The 17630-nt window shown below is 52.8% G+C and overlaps 2 protein-coding genes across 5 annotated transcripts in view; one reads left to right on the top strand and one right to left on the bottom strand.

The window, feature by feature from the left end:
• LOC119966132 (coiled-coil domain-containing protein 126-like) overlaps positions 1 to 12376 on the bottom strand; it is a 156999-nt gene extending 144623 nt beyond the window's left edge. Inside the window, exon 1 of one of the 3 annotated variants that reach the window (XM_038797394.1) lies at positions 12276 to 12376. The gene's annotated coding sequence lies outside the window, so the exon portion shown is untranslated. Of the gene's footprint in view, positions 1 to 11996; positions 12177 to 12275 lie in introns of those variants that run through there. The other 2 variants (XM_038797393.1, XM_038797395.1) reach the window with 2 other exon arrangements.
• fam221a (family with sequence similarity 221 member A) overlaps positions 11648 to 17630 on the top strand; it is a 170203-nt gene continuing 164220 nt past the window's right edge. For both annotated transcript variants that reach the window (XM_038797398.1, XM_038797396.1), the window contains exon 1: positions 11648 to 11822. In XM_038797398.1, coding sequence (XP_038653326.1) covers positions 11695 to 11822 — 128 coding nt within the window. In that variant the 5' untranslated portion in view covers positions 11648 to 11694. The remainder of the gene's footprint in view (positions 11823 to 17630) is intronic.

Here is a 17630-nt window from a genome sequence, read left to right as displayed (position 1 = left end):
AACCAATCAGCGCACTCTTCTTATATTGTGTAAATTGTTGTCCCCTTATATTGGCATTCTTGCAAAGTGTCCTGATAAGTGCAAGATGAAAAGCTTTGACAGGTCTCTTTCAAACAATACTCAAGTTCTGCACTTGCAAACGGCTATTTTCATTTCATTTCATTACAATTGCACAGCTCTTCCATTAGGTTCTTCCCTGCTTGGTTGATGCTGTATCTACAAAGCTGAAAAAATAATTCTTATTAAGAGCTGCCATCTCACTAAGGAGGCTTCACGCCAATCCACATCCACGAATCTGCCCTGAAAACACTGCTCACATTTTGATAATTGGGATCAATTCCAGCATAGCTGCTAAGACAATCCACAATATTCTAAAACAATTAACAACATTCTAAATAAAACAAGCCACAGCATTCTAAAATAATGTCAATTGCACACTCTCCCAATGTTAACATTTACACAAAAATTAATCACTTCTTCCTTGGGTCTACTAAATTTCATTGAAATCCATCCATTAATTTTTGAGATATATCGTTTACAGTTAAACATACTAAAATAGGTGAAATCATTATCTCCACCCACCCTCAGTGGCAGAGGTAATGACCACTGCTGGCTCTGATTTCAGATAGGCAGGGTCACATTGATGCAAATCTAATCAAGTTACCCACGCTCAGCATACATTTGTAAGAGATAACTGTAACAAAAATTTGTGGCAATACGTGACGGAGAAATGTCTCTCAGGTTATACAAAAACTACACATTAAATATTTAAAAATATTTTTATTCAAGGCTTTTTACACATATACTCAAAAATATCTGAAAACAAAAAACATCAACCTGAACAAAAAGCCACAAATCCTCAACCTCCCCCTGTATCAACATCCCGCCTTCCTACCCCTTATCCCCTCCAACACCCTCCCTCTCTGCTGACCTCTCAATCCTCCTTGAAGAAATGAATAACGGTCTCCACCTCCAGGTGAACCCCTCTACCGACTCTTGCAAAGCAAACTTGACCTGCTCCAACCGCAGGAATTCTGCCAAGTCACTCACTCGTAGCCCGCCTTCCACGGCTCTGAATCCCACCAACACAACAAAATCTGCCTCTGAGCTATCTGGGAGGCAAAGGCCAAAACATCAGCCTCTCTCCCCACCTGGATTCCCGGATCTGTCGACACACCAAATATCGCGACCTCCACAGTCGAGGCCACTCCCACACCCAGAACCAGAACCACGACATCCAAGAACTCCTGCCAGAACCCCCTCAGTTTTGGAAATGCCCAAAACACATGGGCATGGTTCGCAGCTCCCCCGACACCTGTCTTCCACTCCCTCAAAGACGTTGTTCATCCTCGCCATCATTTAAAATTAATTTTTTTTAAAAAAAAGAGTATCCAATTCATTTTTCCAATTAAGGGGCAATTTAGGGTGGCCAATTCACCTACCCTGCACATCTTTGGGCTGTGGGGGTGAAACCCACGCAAACACGGGGACAATGTGCAAACTCCACACGGACAGTGACCCAGAGCCGGGATCGAAGCTGGGACCTCGGCACCGTGAAGCAATAGAGCTAACCCACTGCACCACCGTGCTGCCCTCATCCTCGCCATCATGTGGGCCCTATGCGACTTCCAATGGCTGGCATGGTGTGAATGGTCGCACACAGGGCAGCTCCTGCTTGAAGACACAGAAAATAGCTCTTCTCACTCGATATGGAGTGGAATTTTGATGAAAAGGGCAGAGGAATAGTTTCACCCGGGAGTGGCATGTCTACTGGTTACCAAACCCGGAAGACTGTGAGGGACCTGGCTAAAGGGTTGTAGGAAACCTGTGGTGCAGCAGCAAGTGTAAGGATGGCTGAGGGGGAAGGACTGGTGCAAGGTAGAAAGTCCCAAATGGAGCAGTTGATGGCTTTCATTGAGGAGGAATTCCACCAACAGAGGAAGGAAATGTGGGAGGATCACTCGAAGGCCATCAAAGAAGCTGTGGCACCCCTGAAGAGTTCGTTGAACGGATGGAGAAGTGTTGGGAGGTGCAGGGGTCACAGATTTGGGAGATTGAAGGAAAGTGCTCGGACCACAGTGATCGTGTGGTGGCTCTGGAAGTGGAGGTGGGAACAGGTCCGAATTTATCAGGACACTGGAGCAGAGTTGGCGAAGCAGAGGGCAGGGTTCAACCAGGCCAAGGCGGTGCTGTACTGACCGCAGATCAGGTTCGGGGTGCTTTACTCAGCAAAATTATGGGTGACATTAGAAGGCCAGGAGTATTAGTTCAAGACCCCAGAAATGGTCGAAGACTTCATTAAGGAGCATAAACTGGGGGAGAACTGAGTGGACAATGCTGTGGAACCGGGGTGCTAGCACTTCGTAATAGTTTGAAGCGGGGGAAGGGATTTTTGCCCCTCAGGTTTGGAGGGGGTCCTTTTCTGGGTTTGTTCTTTACTGTTGGGATTGTAAGGGGTGGTAAGGGTGAAGAGTTTATGTGGTGATTAATGTTCCCACCCCCCCTCCTGTTTTATGGAACTGCTTGGTTTCAGCATTTGTTTGTTTGCTTTTGGGGGAGGCGGCCTGGAGTTCAGGAGGAAACATAGTTTGGGTGAGGGAGGGCAACATCAGCAGTGAGCCTTCCTCCCGGAGCTGAGGGGTGGGGGAGGGGGAGGGGTGGTCAACGGGAGGTGCCTTTGAGCTAGTAATACTGGTGAACGGAAGTGAGGTGGTGGGGGAGAAGGCCGAGAGGGGTGGCCGGGGGGAGTTATTGCGACGTGGCAGGGCGTGAGAGATGACATGGTCAGGAACAGAGAAGGGGGCCATCTGGGATGGGCTAGGTATAGGGTGGAATTAAGGGGGCGACAGTTAAGTGGGGAAGATGACAGACGGCAGAGGGGATTCGGGACGTAAGGCTGGTGATGTGGAACGTCTGGGGACTGAATGGGCCTGTTAAAAGTCGTGGGTGCACGTGCACCTTAGGAGCTTGAAAGCGCGGATGATCTTTCTGTAGGAGACGCACCTCCGTGTGAAGAACCAGGTTAGGTTAAGGAAGGGGGAGGTCGGGCAGGTTTTCAACCAGGGGTTTGATTCGAAATTGAGAGTGGCGATTTTAATGAGCAAAAAAAAAGGGATTTGTGAGTGCGAAGGAGGCGAGGGATCCAAGTGGGAGATATGTGATTGCGAGTGGGGTATTGGAAGGGAAATCGGTGGTATTGGTAAATGTGTATGCCACAAATTGGGATGCTGTGGGTTTTATGAGGGGTTTGCTGGTAGCGATCCCAGATTTGCCCATGTACCAGTTGATCATGGGAGGAGATTTTTAACTGTGTCCTAAAGCCGAGAGTGGATAGGTCGAGCCCCAGGTCGATGGGTAGGGTACAAATGGCACGGGAGCTGGGTGGGTTTATGGAGAGGATGGGTATGGTGAATTTATGGCACTTTTGGAACCGGGGAAGGGAGTGTTCCTTCTTTTCACAGGTCTATAAGGTTTTCGAATATTGATGACTTTGTAGTGAGCTGGGAGATTTTGGTTGGGGTGGAGGGGGCAGAGTATGCAGGGATAGTTATCTTGGACCATGCACCCCATTGGCTAGAGATTCGGTTTAGACCAGGATGAGAGCAGAGGCCAGGGTGGAGGTTTGATTTGGGGTTGGTGGCAGATGGACGTTTTTGTGCTAAGTAGCGGGCAGTGATTAAGGAGCATGTGGAGTTGAATCAGAATGGGGAGGTGTTGGTGGCCATTTTCTAGGAACCACCGAAGGCAGTGGTTCTGGGGAAATTATTTTGTTTAAGGCTCATGCGGATAGGGAAAGGAGGGAGGAATATGACCATCTTGTGAGCGGGATAGTGGAGGTGGACAGGGTATTCGAGAGTGCCCACCGCGGAGGTATTAGTGAGGATGATAAAGTTGCAGGGGCAGTTTGACGGGCGGACAATAGGGAGGGCGGAGTATGGGGAGAAGACGAGCCGCATGCTGGTGCACCAGCTGCAGAGGCAGGCCGCGTCCAGGGAAATATTGAAGATACGAACTGGGGCTGGGAACGTGGAGTCGGAGCCGGAGAGGATAAACAAGGCATTTAAGGAGTATTACCAGGGACTGTACGAGGCGGACGCGGGGGGAGAGGAGAGGGACATGGGGCAGTTTCTGGATGAGCTGAAATTTCCCCAGGTGGAGGAAGCAAAGACACTGCGTTGGAGCAGCCCCTGAGGCTGAGGGAGGTGTTGGATAGTATCAGGCGTATGAAGTCGGGGAAGGCCCCAGGGCTGGATGGTTACTCGGCGGAATTTTATAAGGAATTTGCGACGGACCTGGCACCACACCTTTTGGGGGCGTTTAATGAAGCGCTGGAGAAGGGGGAGCTGAAAGAGACGACGACGCAGGCAGTAATCACGCTCATCCTGAAAAAGGGCGAGGACCCGGTGGAATGTGGGACGTATAGGCCCATATCACTGTTGAACACGGATGTGAAAGTATTGGCTAAGTTGTTGGCAGGGAGGATGCAGGACTGTGTCCTGGGTGTGGTTGCAGAAGATCAATCAGGCTTCGTGAAGGACAGGCAGCTCGCGAGTAATATAAGACGGCTGTTGAATGTAGTGATGAATCCGTCGGGGGTTCTGGTACCGGAGATGGTGGTGTCCACTGACGTGGAGAAGGCATTTGATCGGGTGGAGTGGCGGTACATGTTTGAGGTTTTGGGAAGGTTTGGGCCGAGATTTGTGACATGGGTGCGGATGCTGTATGTGGCACCAAGGACGAGTGTGAGGATGAACAATGTGAGTTCGCGAAGCTTTGATTTACACAGCAGTATGAGGCAGGGATGCCCGCTGTCACCGTTGCTGTTTGCGCTGCCATAGAGCCGTTGGCGATGGTTCCTCAGGGGTCGGCAGAGTGGCAGGGGATTATGAGGGGATAGAGGGAGTATCAGGTGTCGCTCGATGATGATGACCTGTTGCTGTATGTTTCTGATCCGCTGGAGAGTATGGGAAGGATTACGGGCCTTCTGGGGAGGTTTGGAGGGTGTTTAAAGTTAGGGAAAAGTGAGGTATTCCTGTTGAATGAGCTGGGACAGCGGGCTAATTTATGGGGGATGCCATTTACGGTAGCGAAGGATAGGTTTAGGTATTTGGGGATTTAGGTAGTGAGGGAAGGGACGGGGCTCCATAAGTGGAACTTAACGAAGCTGGTGGAGAGGTGGGATACACTGCAGTTGACGTTGGCAGGAAAGGTCCAAGAGATGAAAATTCAGCTAAATAGCTGGCTTTTAAAGCAGACCAATGCAGGCCAGCAGATGGTTCAATTCCTGTACCAGCCTCCCCAAACAGGCACCGGAATGTAACTTCACAGTAACTTCATTTGAAGCCTACTTGTGACAATAAGCGATTTTCATTTAATTTCAAATGAATTTTCTGCTGAGGCTCTTGTTTATCTTTCAGGCTCTCCCTATCTTTATACCAAAGGCCTTTTTACGGAAATTGCACATGAATCCTTTCGGACTTTGTATGGGCGGGGAAGGTGCTGAGGATGGGGAGGACCCTGCTACAGTCTGGAGGAGCTAAGGGAGAGGGTAGAGCTGCCGAGGGGGAGCGAGTTCAGGTAACTGTAGGTGAGGGACTTTGCGCGAAAGATCTGGAGGAGTTGCTGGGATATACTTTGCTGGAGCAACTGCTGCTTCTGGATGTGGAAGGGGTGGGGGGAAATTGGGGATATATAGACATGGCTGGGGAAGCAGGGAGGCGTGTAAGTGGTGAAGATCAAGGAGAAATGGGAAGGGGAGTTGAGAGGGGAGATCAATTGGGGAGTATGGAGTGAGGCACTGCGTAGGGTAAATGGGACCTCCTGTGCAAGTTTGATACAGTTTAACATGGTGCATATGACTCGGGCGAGAATGAGTGGGTTCTTCCGGGGGTAGCAGATGACAGCGAATCACGCGCACATGTTTCTGGGGTTACGAAAAATTGGGAAGATTCTGGGCGGGCATGTTCACGGTCTTCGCCAGGATAGTGGAGGAGGTGCACAAGGACCCTTTTGTTGGCTCTATTTGGGTTTCAGAGAAGTCGGAGCTCATGGAGAAGAGGAAGGCCGATGTCGTGGCCTTCGCCTCTCTGATTGCACAGCAGTGAATTTTGCTGAGTTAAAGGGCTCTGCAGAAGGGTTTGAGGAAAGGTGGGGGGATGTTTGTGACCGTGTTTGAGGAATTATTTGTCACGGGGGCAGGGGGAGGGAATAGAGGTGAAAAAGGGGAACAATTTGTACAGACTGTATAGTTGATTGTTCGGAAGTATGTTTCCCAGGGTGTTTATTTGTTGTATCAAAATAGGTTACATGTTTGTAATAAAATACATTTTTTTTAAAATGTGGGCTATGCACCACCTTAAACTGGATGAGGCTCAACCTCTCATACGAAGGGGACACGTTCACTCTCCGCAAGGCCTCCACCACGTCACAGCTCGCACCGCCCCTCCCAGCTCCTCCTCCTATTTGCGCTTAATCTCCTCCTGCGGAGCACCCTCCACCCCATCAATTCCTTGTAAATATCCAACACCCTCCCCTCCCCTATATCGTCCGACAATAACAACCTGTCCTGTAACATCGAAGGCAGCAGCCCCGGGAAGGACAGCACTTCTCCTCAGGAAATCTCTCACCTGCAGATACCTAAAGCCGTTCCCCTTGGGCAACTCATACAATTCCTCGAACTCCTCCAGCCCGCAAACATGCCCTCTACAAACAGGTCCCTAAAGTACTCTATCGCCGCTAATACAGGAACCACACATCCAGCCCCACGAGCACAAAACCTATGGCTGTCACATAATCAGTGCCACACCGCCGTGCCCTCTCGCCCAAAATGTTGCCTGCGCTGACTCCACACCCATAACACCGAAACCACCACTGGGCTCATGCAGTACCCGACCAGCGAGAAGGTGCCAACAACGAATTCCGGTTGTGGCTATGCGGAGCTAAGCCGCATGTTCAGCAGCTTCCGCCAGGAACGGACTTTTGGGCTCTTTGTAGGGCCCCCAGTGGTACTGTTTCGACGTTTCCCGACGTGGGAAGGAGTCATGCTGCAGCCGGCGCGTTTGTGGGTCACCTACAAGGACCGACACTCTTACTTTGAGTCCCCGGAGGAGGCGTGGGCCTTTCTGCAGGCTGAAAAATTGGACTCAAACTGAGGGTTGGGTACGGGGGTCTGCATGTAGCTGTGTTATATTTTGAGGGGGGGGGTTCTCTGTTTAATGTTGGTTCTTTGTTGTTTTCAGGGCGGGTGGGGCACTGTTTTTTGCTTGGGTTTGTCAGATGGGCTCGGGGAGGGGAGCAGACCTGCAGTGTGCGGGGCTGATGGTGTGAAGGGGGGTTGGGGCCCTGCGAGGAGACCGGGCCGGTAAATGGAGCTGCTTTAGAGGAGGTGGGGTCGGGCAGGTGGAAAGCGCGGGCTTTTTCCCACGCTGAGGGTTGAAGTGGGCGGGGCCGGAGCTGGGAAGCACGGGCTTTTCCCCGCATGAGAGCGGTAGGGGGAGGAGGAAAGCCTGCTGGTGGACATTGGGGAGGAGGGGAACCACGCTGGGAGGGGTCGGAGGAGTGGCGGGAGTGGCCGGGGTCAGCTGACTTGTGGGAATGCAATGGAGGGAGCAACGCAGCTGGGGGGGGGGGGGGGGGGGGGGGTCTTAGCTGGGGGAGGGTCTTAGCTGGGGAGGGGGGGTGGGGTACCGGGTTGCTGCTGGAATGGCCAAGAAGGAGCTGGAGCATGTAGAGGAGGTCGGGATGGGGGTCTGCTGCCGTGGGGAACAGGTTGAGCGGGGAGCGCAGGCACGTGGCGGGCTGAGGAAGGGTAATGACTAGTCAGTGGGGGAGGGGGGCAGGTAGCCCCCTGATCCGGCTGATAACCTGGAATGTGAGGGGACTGAATGGGCCGGTCAAACGGGCCCGCGTGTTTGCGCACCTGAAGGCAGATGTGGCCATGCTTCAGGAGACACATCTGAAGGCGGCGGATCAGGTTAGATTGCGAAGGGATGGGTAGGCCAGGTGTTTCATTCAGGGCTGGATGCACAAAATCGGGGGGTGGCGATTCTGGTGGGAAAGAGGGTGGTTAGGGGAGAGTTGATCTCCATTCGAGCCCACAGGGAGAGGAGAGAGCAGAGAGAGAGGGAGAGACTGGTGGGGGAGATGGTGAGGGTGGACACGAGATACGCGGAGGCTCCGGAGGAGGGATTGCCGAGGGAGCGGCGTAGTCTCCAGGCTGAGTTCGACTTGTTGACCACCAGAAAAGCGGAAGTTCAGTGGAGGAAGGCACAGGGAGCGGTGTATGAATATGGGGAGAAGGTGAGTAGGATGCTGGCGCACCAGCTCCGTAAGCGGGATGCGGCCAAGGAGATCGGTGGAGTTAAGGATAGGGGAGGGAATGTGGTGCGAAGGGGGGTAGACATTAATGGGGTCTTCAGGGACTTTTACGAGGAACTGTAGCTGTCCGAACCCCCAGAGGAAGAGGGGGGGATGGGGTGCTTTTTGGACCAGTTGAGATTCCCGAGGGTGGAGGAGGGACAGGTGGAGGGACTGGGGGCGCCGGTTGGGCTGGAGGAGCTGATCAAAGGGATAGGGAGCATGCAGCCGGGGAAGGCGCCGGGGCCAGATGGGTTCCCGGTCGAATTCTATAAGATGCATGCAGACCTATTGGGCCCTCTGTTGGTTAGGACCTTCAACGAGGCAAGGGAAGGAGGGGCTCTGCCTCCGACGATGTCTCGGGAGCTAATTTCCTTGATCCTTAAGCGGGACAAGGATCCCCTGCAGTGTGGGTCATACAGGCTGATCTCACTCTTAAATGTAGACGCCAAGTTGTTGGCGAAGATTTTGGCCACGAGGATAGAGGACTGTGTGCCGCAGGTTATCCACGAGGATCAAACGGGGTTGGTGAAAGGGAGGCAGTTGAATACTAACATACGGAGGCTCTTGAACGTTATAATGATGCCGGCGGTAGAAGGGGAGGCGGAGATAGTGGTGGCGTTGGACGCGGAGAAGGCCTTTGATAGGTTTGAGTGGGGGTACTTGTGGGAGGTGCTAGAAAGGTTTGGGTTGAAGAGGGGTTTGTCAGGTGGGTGAGGCTGTTATATGAGGCCCCGATGGCGAGCGTGGCCACGAATAGGAGGAGGTCGGAGTATTTTCGGTTATACCGAGGGACGACGCAGGGGTGTCCCTTGTCCCCCCCTGCTTTTTGCGCTGGCAATTGAACCCCTGGCCATGGCGCTGAGGGAGTCGAGGAACTGGAGGGGGCTGGTGCGAGGTGGGGGAGGAGCATCGAGTGTCGCTATATGCGGATGACTTATTGTTGTATGTGACGAACCCGGTGGGGGGAATGCCGGAGGTGATGAGGATTCTCAGGGAATTTGGGGGTTTCTCAGGGTACAAGCTCAACTTGGGGAAGAGCGAGCTGTTCGTTGTACATCAGGAGGACCGGGGGGGGGGGGGGGAGGGGGGGGAGGGGGGGGGGGGGATTGGTAGGCTCCCACTAAAAAGGGCGGAGAGGAGCTTCAGGTACTTGGGGGTCCAGGTGGCCAGGAGCTGGGGGGCTTTGCATAAGCTTAACCTCACAAGGCTGATGGAGCAAATGGAGGAGGAGTTTAGGAGATGGGACATGTTGCCACTGTCTCTGGCGGGTAGGGTGCAATCAGTCAAGATGACGGTGCTCCCGAGATTTCTGTTCCTGTTCCAGTGCCTCCCCATCCTTATCCCGAAGGCCTTCTTCAAGCGGGTTAACAGGAGCATTACGGGGTTTGAGTGGGTGCAGGGGACCCCGAGGGTGAGAAGGGTGTTCCTGGAGCAGGGCAGGGATGGGGGGGGGGCTGGCGCTGCCCAACCTCTGTGGGTATTATTGGGCTGCCAACGCAGTGATGGTGCATAACTGTGTGATGGACGGGGAAGGGGCAGCATGGAAGAGAATGGAGATGGCGTCCTGTGTGGTCACGAGCCTGGAGGCGCTGGTAACGGCGCCGCTGCCGCTCCCTCCAATGAGGTACACCACGAGCCCGGTGGTGGCGGCTACCCTCAAAATTTGGGGGCAATGGAGACGGCACGGGGGGAGGTGGGGGCCTCGATGGGGTCCCCGATACGGGGGAACCACCGGTTTGTCCCAGGGAGAATTGACGGCGGGTTCCTGAGTTGGCACAGGGCAGATATTAGGAGGTTGGAGGACCTGTTTGTGGACGGGAGGTTTGCGAGCCTGGGTGAGCTGGAGGGGATGTTTGGGCTTCCCCCCCCCGGGGAATACCTTTAGGTACATGCAGGTAAGGGCGTTCGCTAGACGACAGGTGGCGGAGTTCCCACTGTTGCCGCCACGTGGGGTCCAGGACAGGATGCTCTCAGGGGTATGGGTTGGAGAGGGGAGGATCTCGGCAACGTACCAAGTGATGCAGGAGGTGGACGAGGCCTCGGTGGAGGAGCTGAAGGGTAAATGGAAGGAGGAGCTGGGTGAGGTGATCGAGGAGACGACGTGGGCAGATGCCCTAGGAAGAGTGAACTCCTCCTCTTCTTGTGCGAGGCTCAGCCTCATACAGTTTAAGGTGCTGCATAGGGCTCACATGACTGGGACACGGTTGAGCCAGTTCTTTGGGAGCGAGGACAGGTGTATTAGGTGTTCAGGGAGCCCAGCAAACCATGCCCATATGTTCTGGGCATGCCCAGCGCTGGAGGAATTCTGGAAGGGCGTAGCAGGGACAGTGTCGAGGGTAGTAGGATCCAGGGTCAAACCGGGCTGGGGTTGCAACCGGGTTGCAGCACAGTGACCAGCTCACCTTGATGGCGGATGAGCTGTGGAGGGTGGTCGAGGCCAACAAGAGGCTACAAGTAAACTTGGAGGACTGCTTGAGGCGGCAAACTATGAGGATTGTGGTAGCTCACAGTACTGCTATCAGCTAACAGCAAAGCCGCCAGTCACATGAGGAATCCTCATAAACCAGAAAGCTTAAAGCACTGAACAGTCCTTCACTATTAAAATTTCAGATGGTGACATATAATAATGTAACAATCTTTATTGTCACAAGTAGGCTTACATTAACACTGCAATGAAGTTACTGTGAAAAGCTCCTACTCGCCACACTCCGGCGCATGTTCAGGTACACAGAGGGAGAATTTAGAATGTCCAAATTACAGCACATCTTTCTGTAACTGTAACATTATATTCTGCAGTCTCTCCTTCCTTCCCTTTGTACAGTATGCAGTTTGTACAGCATGCAAGAAACAATGCTTTTCACTGTCTACGTGACAATAATAAATCTTTCGGGACTTGTGGGAGGAAAGCAGAGAACCCGGAAGAAACGCACGCAGACACGGGGAGAACACGCAGGCTCCGCACAGGCAGTGACCCAGGCCGGGAATCGAACCTGGGACCCTGGAGCTGCGAAGCAACAGTGCTAATCACTGTGCTACCATGCTGCCCAATAAGGGATGATGATTGGATTAAGTTTGGGGGGGCGAGGGGGTGGTTGGTTGTCCCTTGGGGTTTCAGTATGACAGGTATCCAGGAGTAAACGTTGTTTTAACGATTGTCCAACGGAATTTGAGCTTCCCGGGTATTTGCGGTGCAATCCTGGTGAGAGCTGTAGGGGGTGGTCCCCCAGGTATGATGCCCCAGAAATCGGAAGCTATGGGGATTCACCAGGACGCCTCAAGACTGCCTGTGTAGAATTACACCCAGCAACATTTAAATTTCCACATGTGCGGACTCAGATGTTGGAGAGTTTTAGTGGAGTAATGGTGGTGAATGCTGACATTTCCACAATGGTAATGACTATGGCAAAATCTGGACCAGTATTACTCCTCCGGAGTAAGGAGCAGATTTACCGTGGGACTTCCAGGTAAATCTCCAAAATAGACATGGTTAGACACAGCCAGGAGATCGGTAACAACACATTTGCTGTGCCGCTAATAACGGACCAGACTGACTTCCAACATAGAGGTTGACTATTTGTCCTTGCACGCTGAAACAATGCTGTCACAACACCGGCAATGCTGCCGCCTGCCATGCTTACCCAGCCCGCTGAACTGTTATCGACGCTCGGTGGCCGGCAGCCTCTCACTCTGCCCAGCACCGGTGTCCCGCCCGCCCGCCCGCCGGGCCGACACTCACTCCCCGCGGAGCAGCGGCTCGACCCTGAACAACAAACAGGGGTGCGGCCAACCCCTGGGGTAGGGGTGCGGCCGGTCGACCCCAAGGTCGGGGGGGGGGGGGGTGTTGGCGCGAGCAGGAGGCACGGCCCAGCGGTTGCTGACCCATTGTGACGCAACGTCCACGCGCTCCCCTCACTCACCCGTTCCATTCCGAGTTCCGACCGCTTCCTGCTGGAGCCACTTCCCCATCCCAACACTGCCCCACGCGGCGCACATGTGTCAGCGGCGGGGAGGGGGGAAGCGGAAGTGATATTTGCAAACCTTTCAGTGCCCAGAGGCGGAGGAGTGACATTTATCCAAATAAAACCACCTCTCTAAACGAGACAACGCAGGCACCCCTGGTATTAACTTGGTAGAAGGTCAAGGATATTTTCCCCGCGCAGCGGGGGGCGGAAGGAGAGGAAGGAGATTTGGAGAAAGGGTGGAAGATGAGCGAAGTGGGGAGAGAGGTGAGGTGGGGAAGGAAGAGATGATGGGTAGATGGAGTTGTAATGGGGAGTGAGGGGCCGTGAGAGATGAAGGGAGGGGGAGATGAAATGGAGGGGAGATGGAGAGCAGAAGAGGGAGATGGAGTGGGGAGACAGGGTTGGAGATGGACTTGTGGAGGGAAAGGAGGGGCTGATGGGGAGGGGTAAATGGAGTGGGGGAAATGAAGCAGAAGAGAAAGAGATGGAGTATGTTTGAGAGAGGGTTGTGGGTAGAGGAGGACAGAGGGATAGGGAAGAGAAAGTTGGATGGGTGCAAGAGATGAGGCAAGAGGAAGGGGACGAGTGAATGGGGAAGAGGGAGTGAGAGATGGAAGCCGGAGGGGAGAAGAGGTGGATGGGTCGATATGGAGGAGAGAGATAAGGTGTAGAGACAGAACAAGTGGGGAGATAGGGGGACAGGTAGAGATGGAAAAGAGGGGGAAAGAGATGATGGGGAGATAAGGGGTGAGATGGAGGGGGGAGATGAAGCAGTAGATTGGGGGGGGGAGTTGGAGGGGAAGAAGCGGAGTTGATGGGGAGGGGGAGTTGGAGGGGAGGGAGATGGGAGTTGAGGAAGGAAGAGGGGGTAGTTGGAGGAGGTGAGGGGGCGAAGGGAGTGATTAAATGGAGGAGGAAGGTTAGCGGGCAGGGCGATGTAGTTGGGAAACGGGGAGGAGAATGTAAGGGGAAGGGGAGATATGGGTGGGGTAGAGATCGTACAAGATGGAAGCTATTTGGGAGAAAGGAAAGGGTTTCTGTGGCTATTACTCATCTTTCATTCTCCATAGTATAAATATTTCCCATTTTCTCTGTCTTTTAGCTTTGACAAAGGGTAATTTGGACTCGAAGCGTTAGCTCTTTTCTCTCCCTACAGATGCTGCCAGACTGCTGAGATTTTCCAGCATTTTCTCTTTGGTTTCACATCCCAGCATCTGCAGTAATTTGCTTTTACCCAAGATCATCTGTTCCTCTGAGCTTCCCAGTGTCCTGCCATTCATTACATATTGATTGGCCTGTTTCTTCTTCCAAAATGCAACACCTTATCAGGGTTAAATACCATCTGCGACTGCTCTGCCTATCTTTTTTTTAAAGAAATATTTGTATTGAAGGCATTTTTCATATATCCAAAACTACCCGCTCCCGATAGCCCCGGGGAAATACCCAGGGAGACCGGAAATAATAGCTTCATTGAGAATTCGGAGGCAGTTTCGCCAACACTTTGGGTTGGGGGCAGGGTCAAGGGAAATGCCGATTCGGGGGAACCACAGATTTGAGCCAGGGAGGTGGGATGGAAATTTTCAGAAATGGGAGGAGAAGGGGATTAAGACACTAAAAGATTTCTTAGGGGTTGGTTTGCAGGATTGAAGGAGCTGGAAGTGAAGTATGGGCTGGAGCAGGAGGAAATGTTTAGATACATGCGGGTTCGAGATTTTGCCAGAAAGGAGATACAGAGCTTCCTGGAGGAGCCGGCCTCCACATTACTGAAAGAGGTGCTGACGACAGAGGGATTGGAGAAGGGGGTAGTGTCAGTGGTTTACGGAGCTATTTTGGAAGAGAAGAAGGCACCACTGGAAGGGATCAAAGCAAGTGGGAGGAAGAGTTGGGAGAGGGTATGGAGGAGGGGTTCTGCTGTGAGGTGCTCCGGAAAGTAAATGCCTCCACCTTGTGTGCGAAGTTGCGGCTGATACAGCTGAAGGTGGTATACAGAGCACACCTCACGAGGGTGAGGATGAGCCGATTCTTTGAAGGAGTAGAAGATGTGAGTGAGCATGGTGGCCCCCCCCACCATGCTCACACATCGGCTCATCACGTTCATATGTTTTGGTCCTGTCCAAAGATAGAGGATTACTGGAAGGAGGTTTTTAGGGTAATTTCTAAAGTGGTGCACATGAAACTGTACCCGGGCCTCCGTGAGGCCATATTCGGGGTGTCGGACCAGCCAGGGTTGGAAACGGGTGCGGAGGCAGATGTAGCCTGCGCCTTGTTGATCGGCCGAAGGCGGATCCTGATATGTTGGAGAGCAACCTCTCCACCCTGTGCCCTGGCGTGGCGGGGGGACCTGTTGGAATTCTTGACTCTTGAGAAGGTTAAGTTTGAACTGAGGGGAAGGATGGAGGGGTTCTACAATTCATGGGCTTTATTCATTAAGCACTTTCAAGAACTGGATGACATCGAACATTAGTTGGGGCAGGTGGGTGGGAGGGTTGGTGGGAGGGAGGGGGGGGGGGGGGCTGTGTGTGTTGATGGTGACTATGGGTGATTCCTAATTCCTTTTTGCCATTTGTTTGTGTGAACATGCGGACTAATGTTTAGGGTTTGGTGGGAGGATGGGATCGTTGTTATTGATATGGGGATTGACATATTTGTTACTGATTATTGTTTATTATTGGTGGGTGTAAATTTGGGAGAAAATGTGAAAAAGGAGAAGTTAAAAAATATATACAAAAACCAAACCTCGGCAACAGGTAACAAAACTACCAACCACGCTCCCCATCTCCCACCAAACCCCCCCACCCTCCAGCCCTCAACCTCCCTGTCACCTCCAAGCCCACCTCCTTTTTCTTCCCCCTCAAACAAAGCAAACACCCAGAACTTCCCCCTGCGCCCCCCCCCCCCCCCCCCACCCAATCCTCCGCTGACAACTCAATTCATTTTAAAGTCAATAAATGGCTTCCTCCTCCAGGTGAACCCTTCTTCCACTCCATGTATGGCAAACTTGATTTTTTTCCAGGTGCAAAAATTCTGCCAGGTCACTCACCCATTCCCTCGCCTTTGGCGGTTCCGAGTCCGACCAGTTCAATAGAACACGTCTCCGGGTTATCAAGGAGACAAAGGCCAAGACGCATCGACATCTCTCTCCACCTGAACTCCAGGATCTTGCCACACTCCGAATCTCGCCACCTCAGAGCCACCCCTACGCCAAAACTTTCGGACATTAGATTGGAAAATCCCTTCCAGAACCCCCTCAACCTTGGTCATGCCCAAAACATATGCACATGTTTCACAGGCCCCCCTGCACGCTGCCCACACCTACCCTCACCCACAAAAAGAACCAGCTCATCCTCAAGACCGTAATGTGGGCTCTGTGCACTACCTTAAATTGGATGAGGCTTAATCTCGCTCACAACGAGGAAGCATTCACCCTCCGCAGGGTTTCCCTCCACACGCCAGTCCCCAACTCCGCCCCCAACTGTTCCTCCCAATTGTGTCTGACCTCCTCCACAGGACTGCCCTCCCAATCCATCAGCTCTCCATATATATCTGCCACTCTCCTCTCCCCAACGTCGTCCTCGGAGGTGGAGCTCCAGAAAGAACGGCACCTCTTTTCTAATAAATTCCCTCACCTGCAGTTACCTGAACCTGTTACCCTTAGACAACTGATACGTCTTACCAAGCTCCTCCAGACCTGCAAACCTTCCTCCCACAAACAAATCCCTGAAGTACTCTGCCCACCTGCCACCACCTCCGGAAGCTCGCATCCAGCCTTGCCGACGCAAACCTATGGTTGTCACACATCGGCGCCCACAGAGACATGCCTTCCAGTCCAAAGTGATGTCTACACTGCTTCCAAACTCTCAACATTCATACCACCACCGGGCTCACGGAGCTTCGGACCGGCGAGAACTAAAGGGGAGTCAACAGCTGTGCCACAAACTGAACCAACTACATGACACTGCCTCCTCCCACCCCCAGACTGGCCGCTCCTCCACTGCCCATTTCCCAACCAATGCTGCTCAGTAGTTGTTCAGCAAATAAGTCCCCACCCCCATCACCAATCCCTTTCCAGAAACACCCTCCTCAGCCGCAGGGCCTGCCCTGCCCACACGAACCTTAATCATTCCATTCACCTTTCAAAAACAACTTAGGGACAAACATGGGTAGGTTCTGAAATACAAATAGAAACTTAGGCATCACAGTCACTGTTGAAGGGCAGCATGGTAGCATAGTGGTTAGCATCAATGCTTCACAGCTCCAGGGTCCCAGGTTCGGTTCCCGGCTGGGTCACTGTCTGTGCGGATTCTGCACATCCCGTGTGTGCGTGGGTTTCCTCCGGGTGCTCCGGTTTCCTCCCACAGTCCAAAGATGTGCGGGTTAGGTGGATTGGCCATGCTAAATTGCCCGTAGTGTCCTAAAAAGTAAGGTTAAGGGGGAGTTGTTGGGTTACGGGTATAGGGTGGATACGTGAGTTTGAGTAGGGTGGTCATTGCTCGACACAACATCGAGGGCCGAAGGGCCTGTTCTGTGCTGTACTGTTCTATGTTCTATGTCACCGTCTGTACACGCCCTGTCAAAGGCAAGGGCAGCACATCCCACCTCTTAAAGTCCGCCTTAATACTCTCCACCAATCGTGCCAAGTTCAACCTGTGCAGCTGGACCCAACTCCGTGCAACCTGTATTCCAAGATAGTGGAAACTCACCCCTATCACCCACATCGGCAACTCCCCCAAGCTCCTCTCCTGTCCCCCTGGCATTTATCGGGAACACCTCGCTTTTTCCCATGTTCAATGAGAAACGGCCAAACTCCCCCAGAATCTCCATGATCCCATCAAAACTCTACACTGGGTAGGAATTGTACAACAGGAGGTCGTCTGCATACAGACAGACCCTGTGCTCGACCCCTTCCCGTTCAATCCCCCTCCACGCCCTCGATGCCCTAAGTGCCATTGCCAACAGCTCTATCACCAGAGCGAAAAGCAGCGGGGAGAGCGGGCACCCCTGCCTCATCCTCTGGTGTAGCCCAAAGTACTCTGAACTAATCCTATTCACCCGGACACTAGCCTTCGGCATCTTATTCAATGGGTGAACCCAATCCACAAACACCTGCCTGAACCCAAACTGACCCAATACCTTCAACAAATATGCCCACTCAACCCGATCAAACGCCTTTTCTGCATCCATAGCCACCACCACTTCCATTTCCTGCCCTCCGAGGGCATCTTCATAATGTTTAGCAGCCTGCATACTTTCACTGACAGCTGTCACTCCCTCATGAACTCCCTGGTCCTCCCCATTACTCCCGGCACACAA

Source organism: Scyliorhinus canicula, chromosome 5 (genome assembly GCF_902713615.1).
Source record: "Scyliorhinus canicula chromosome 5, sScyCan1.1, whole genome shotgun sequence".
Classification (NCBI taxonomy): Eukaryota; Metazoa; Chordata; class Chondrichthyes; order Carcharhiniformes; family Scyliorhinidae; genus Scyliorhinus; species Scyliorhinus canicula.
This window is presented reverse-complemented; position numbering and strand designations above follow the sequence as displayed.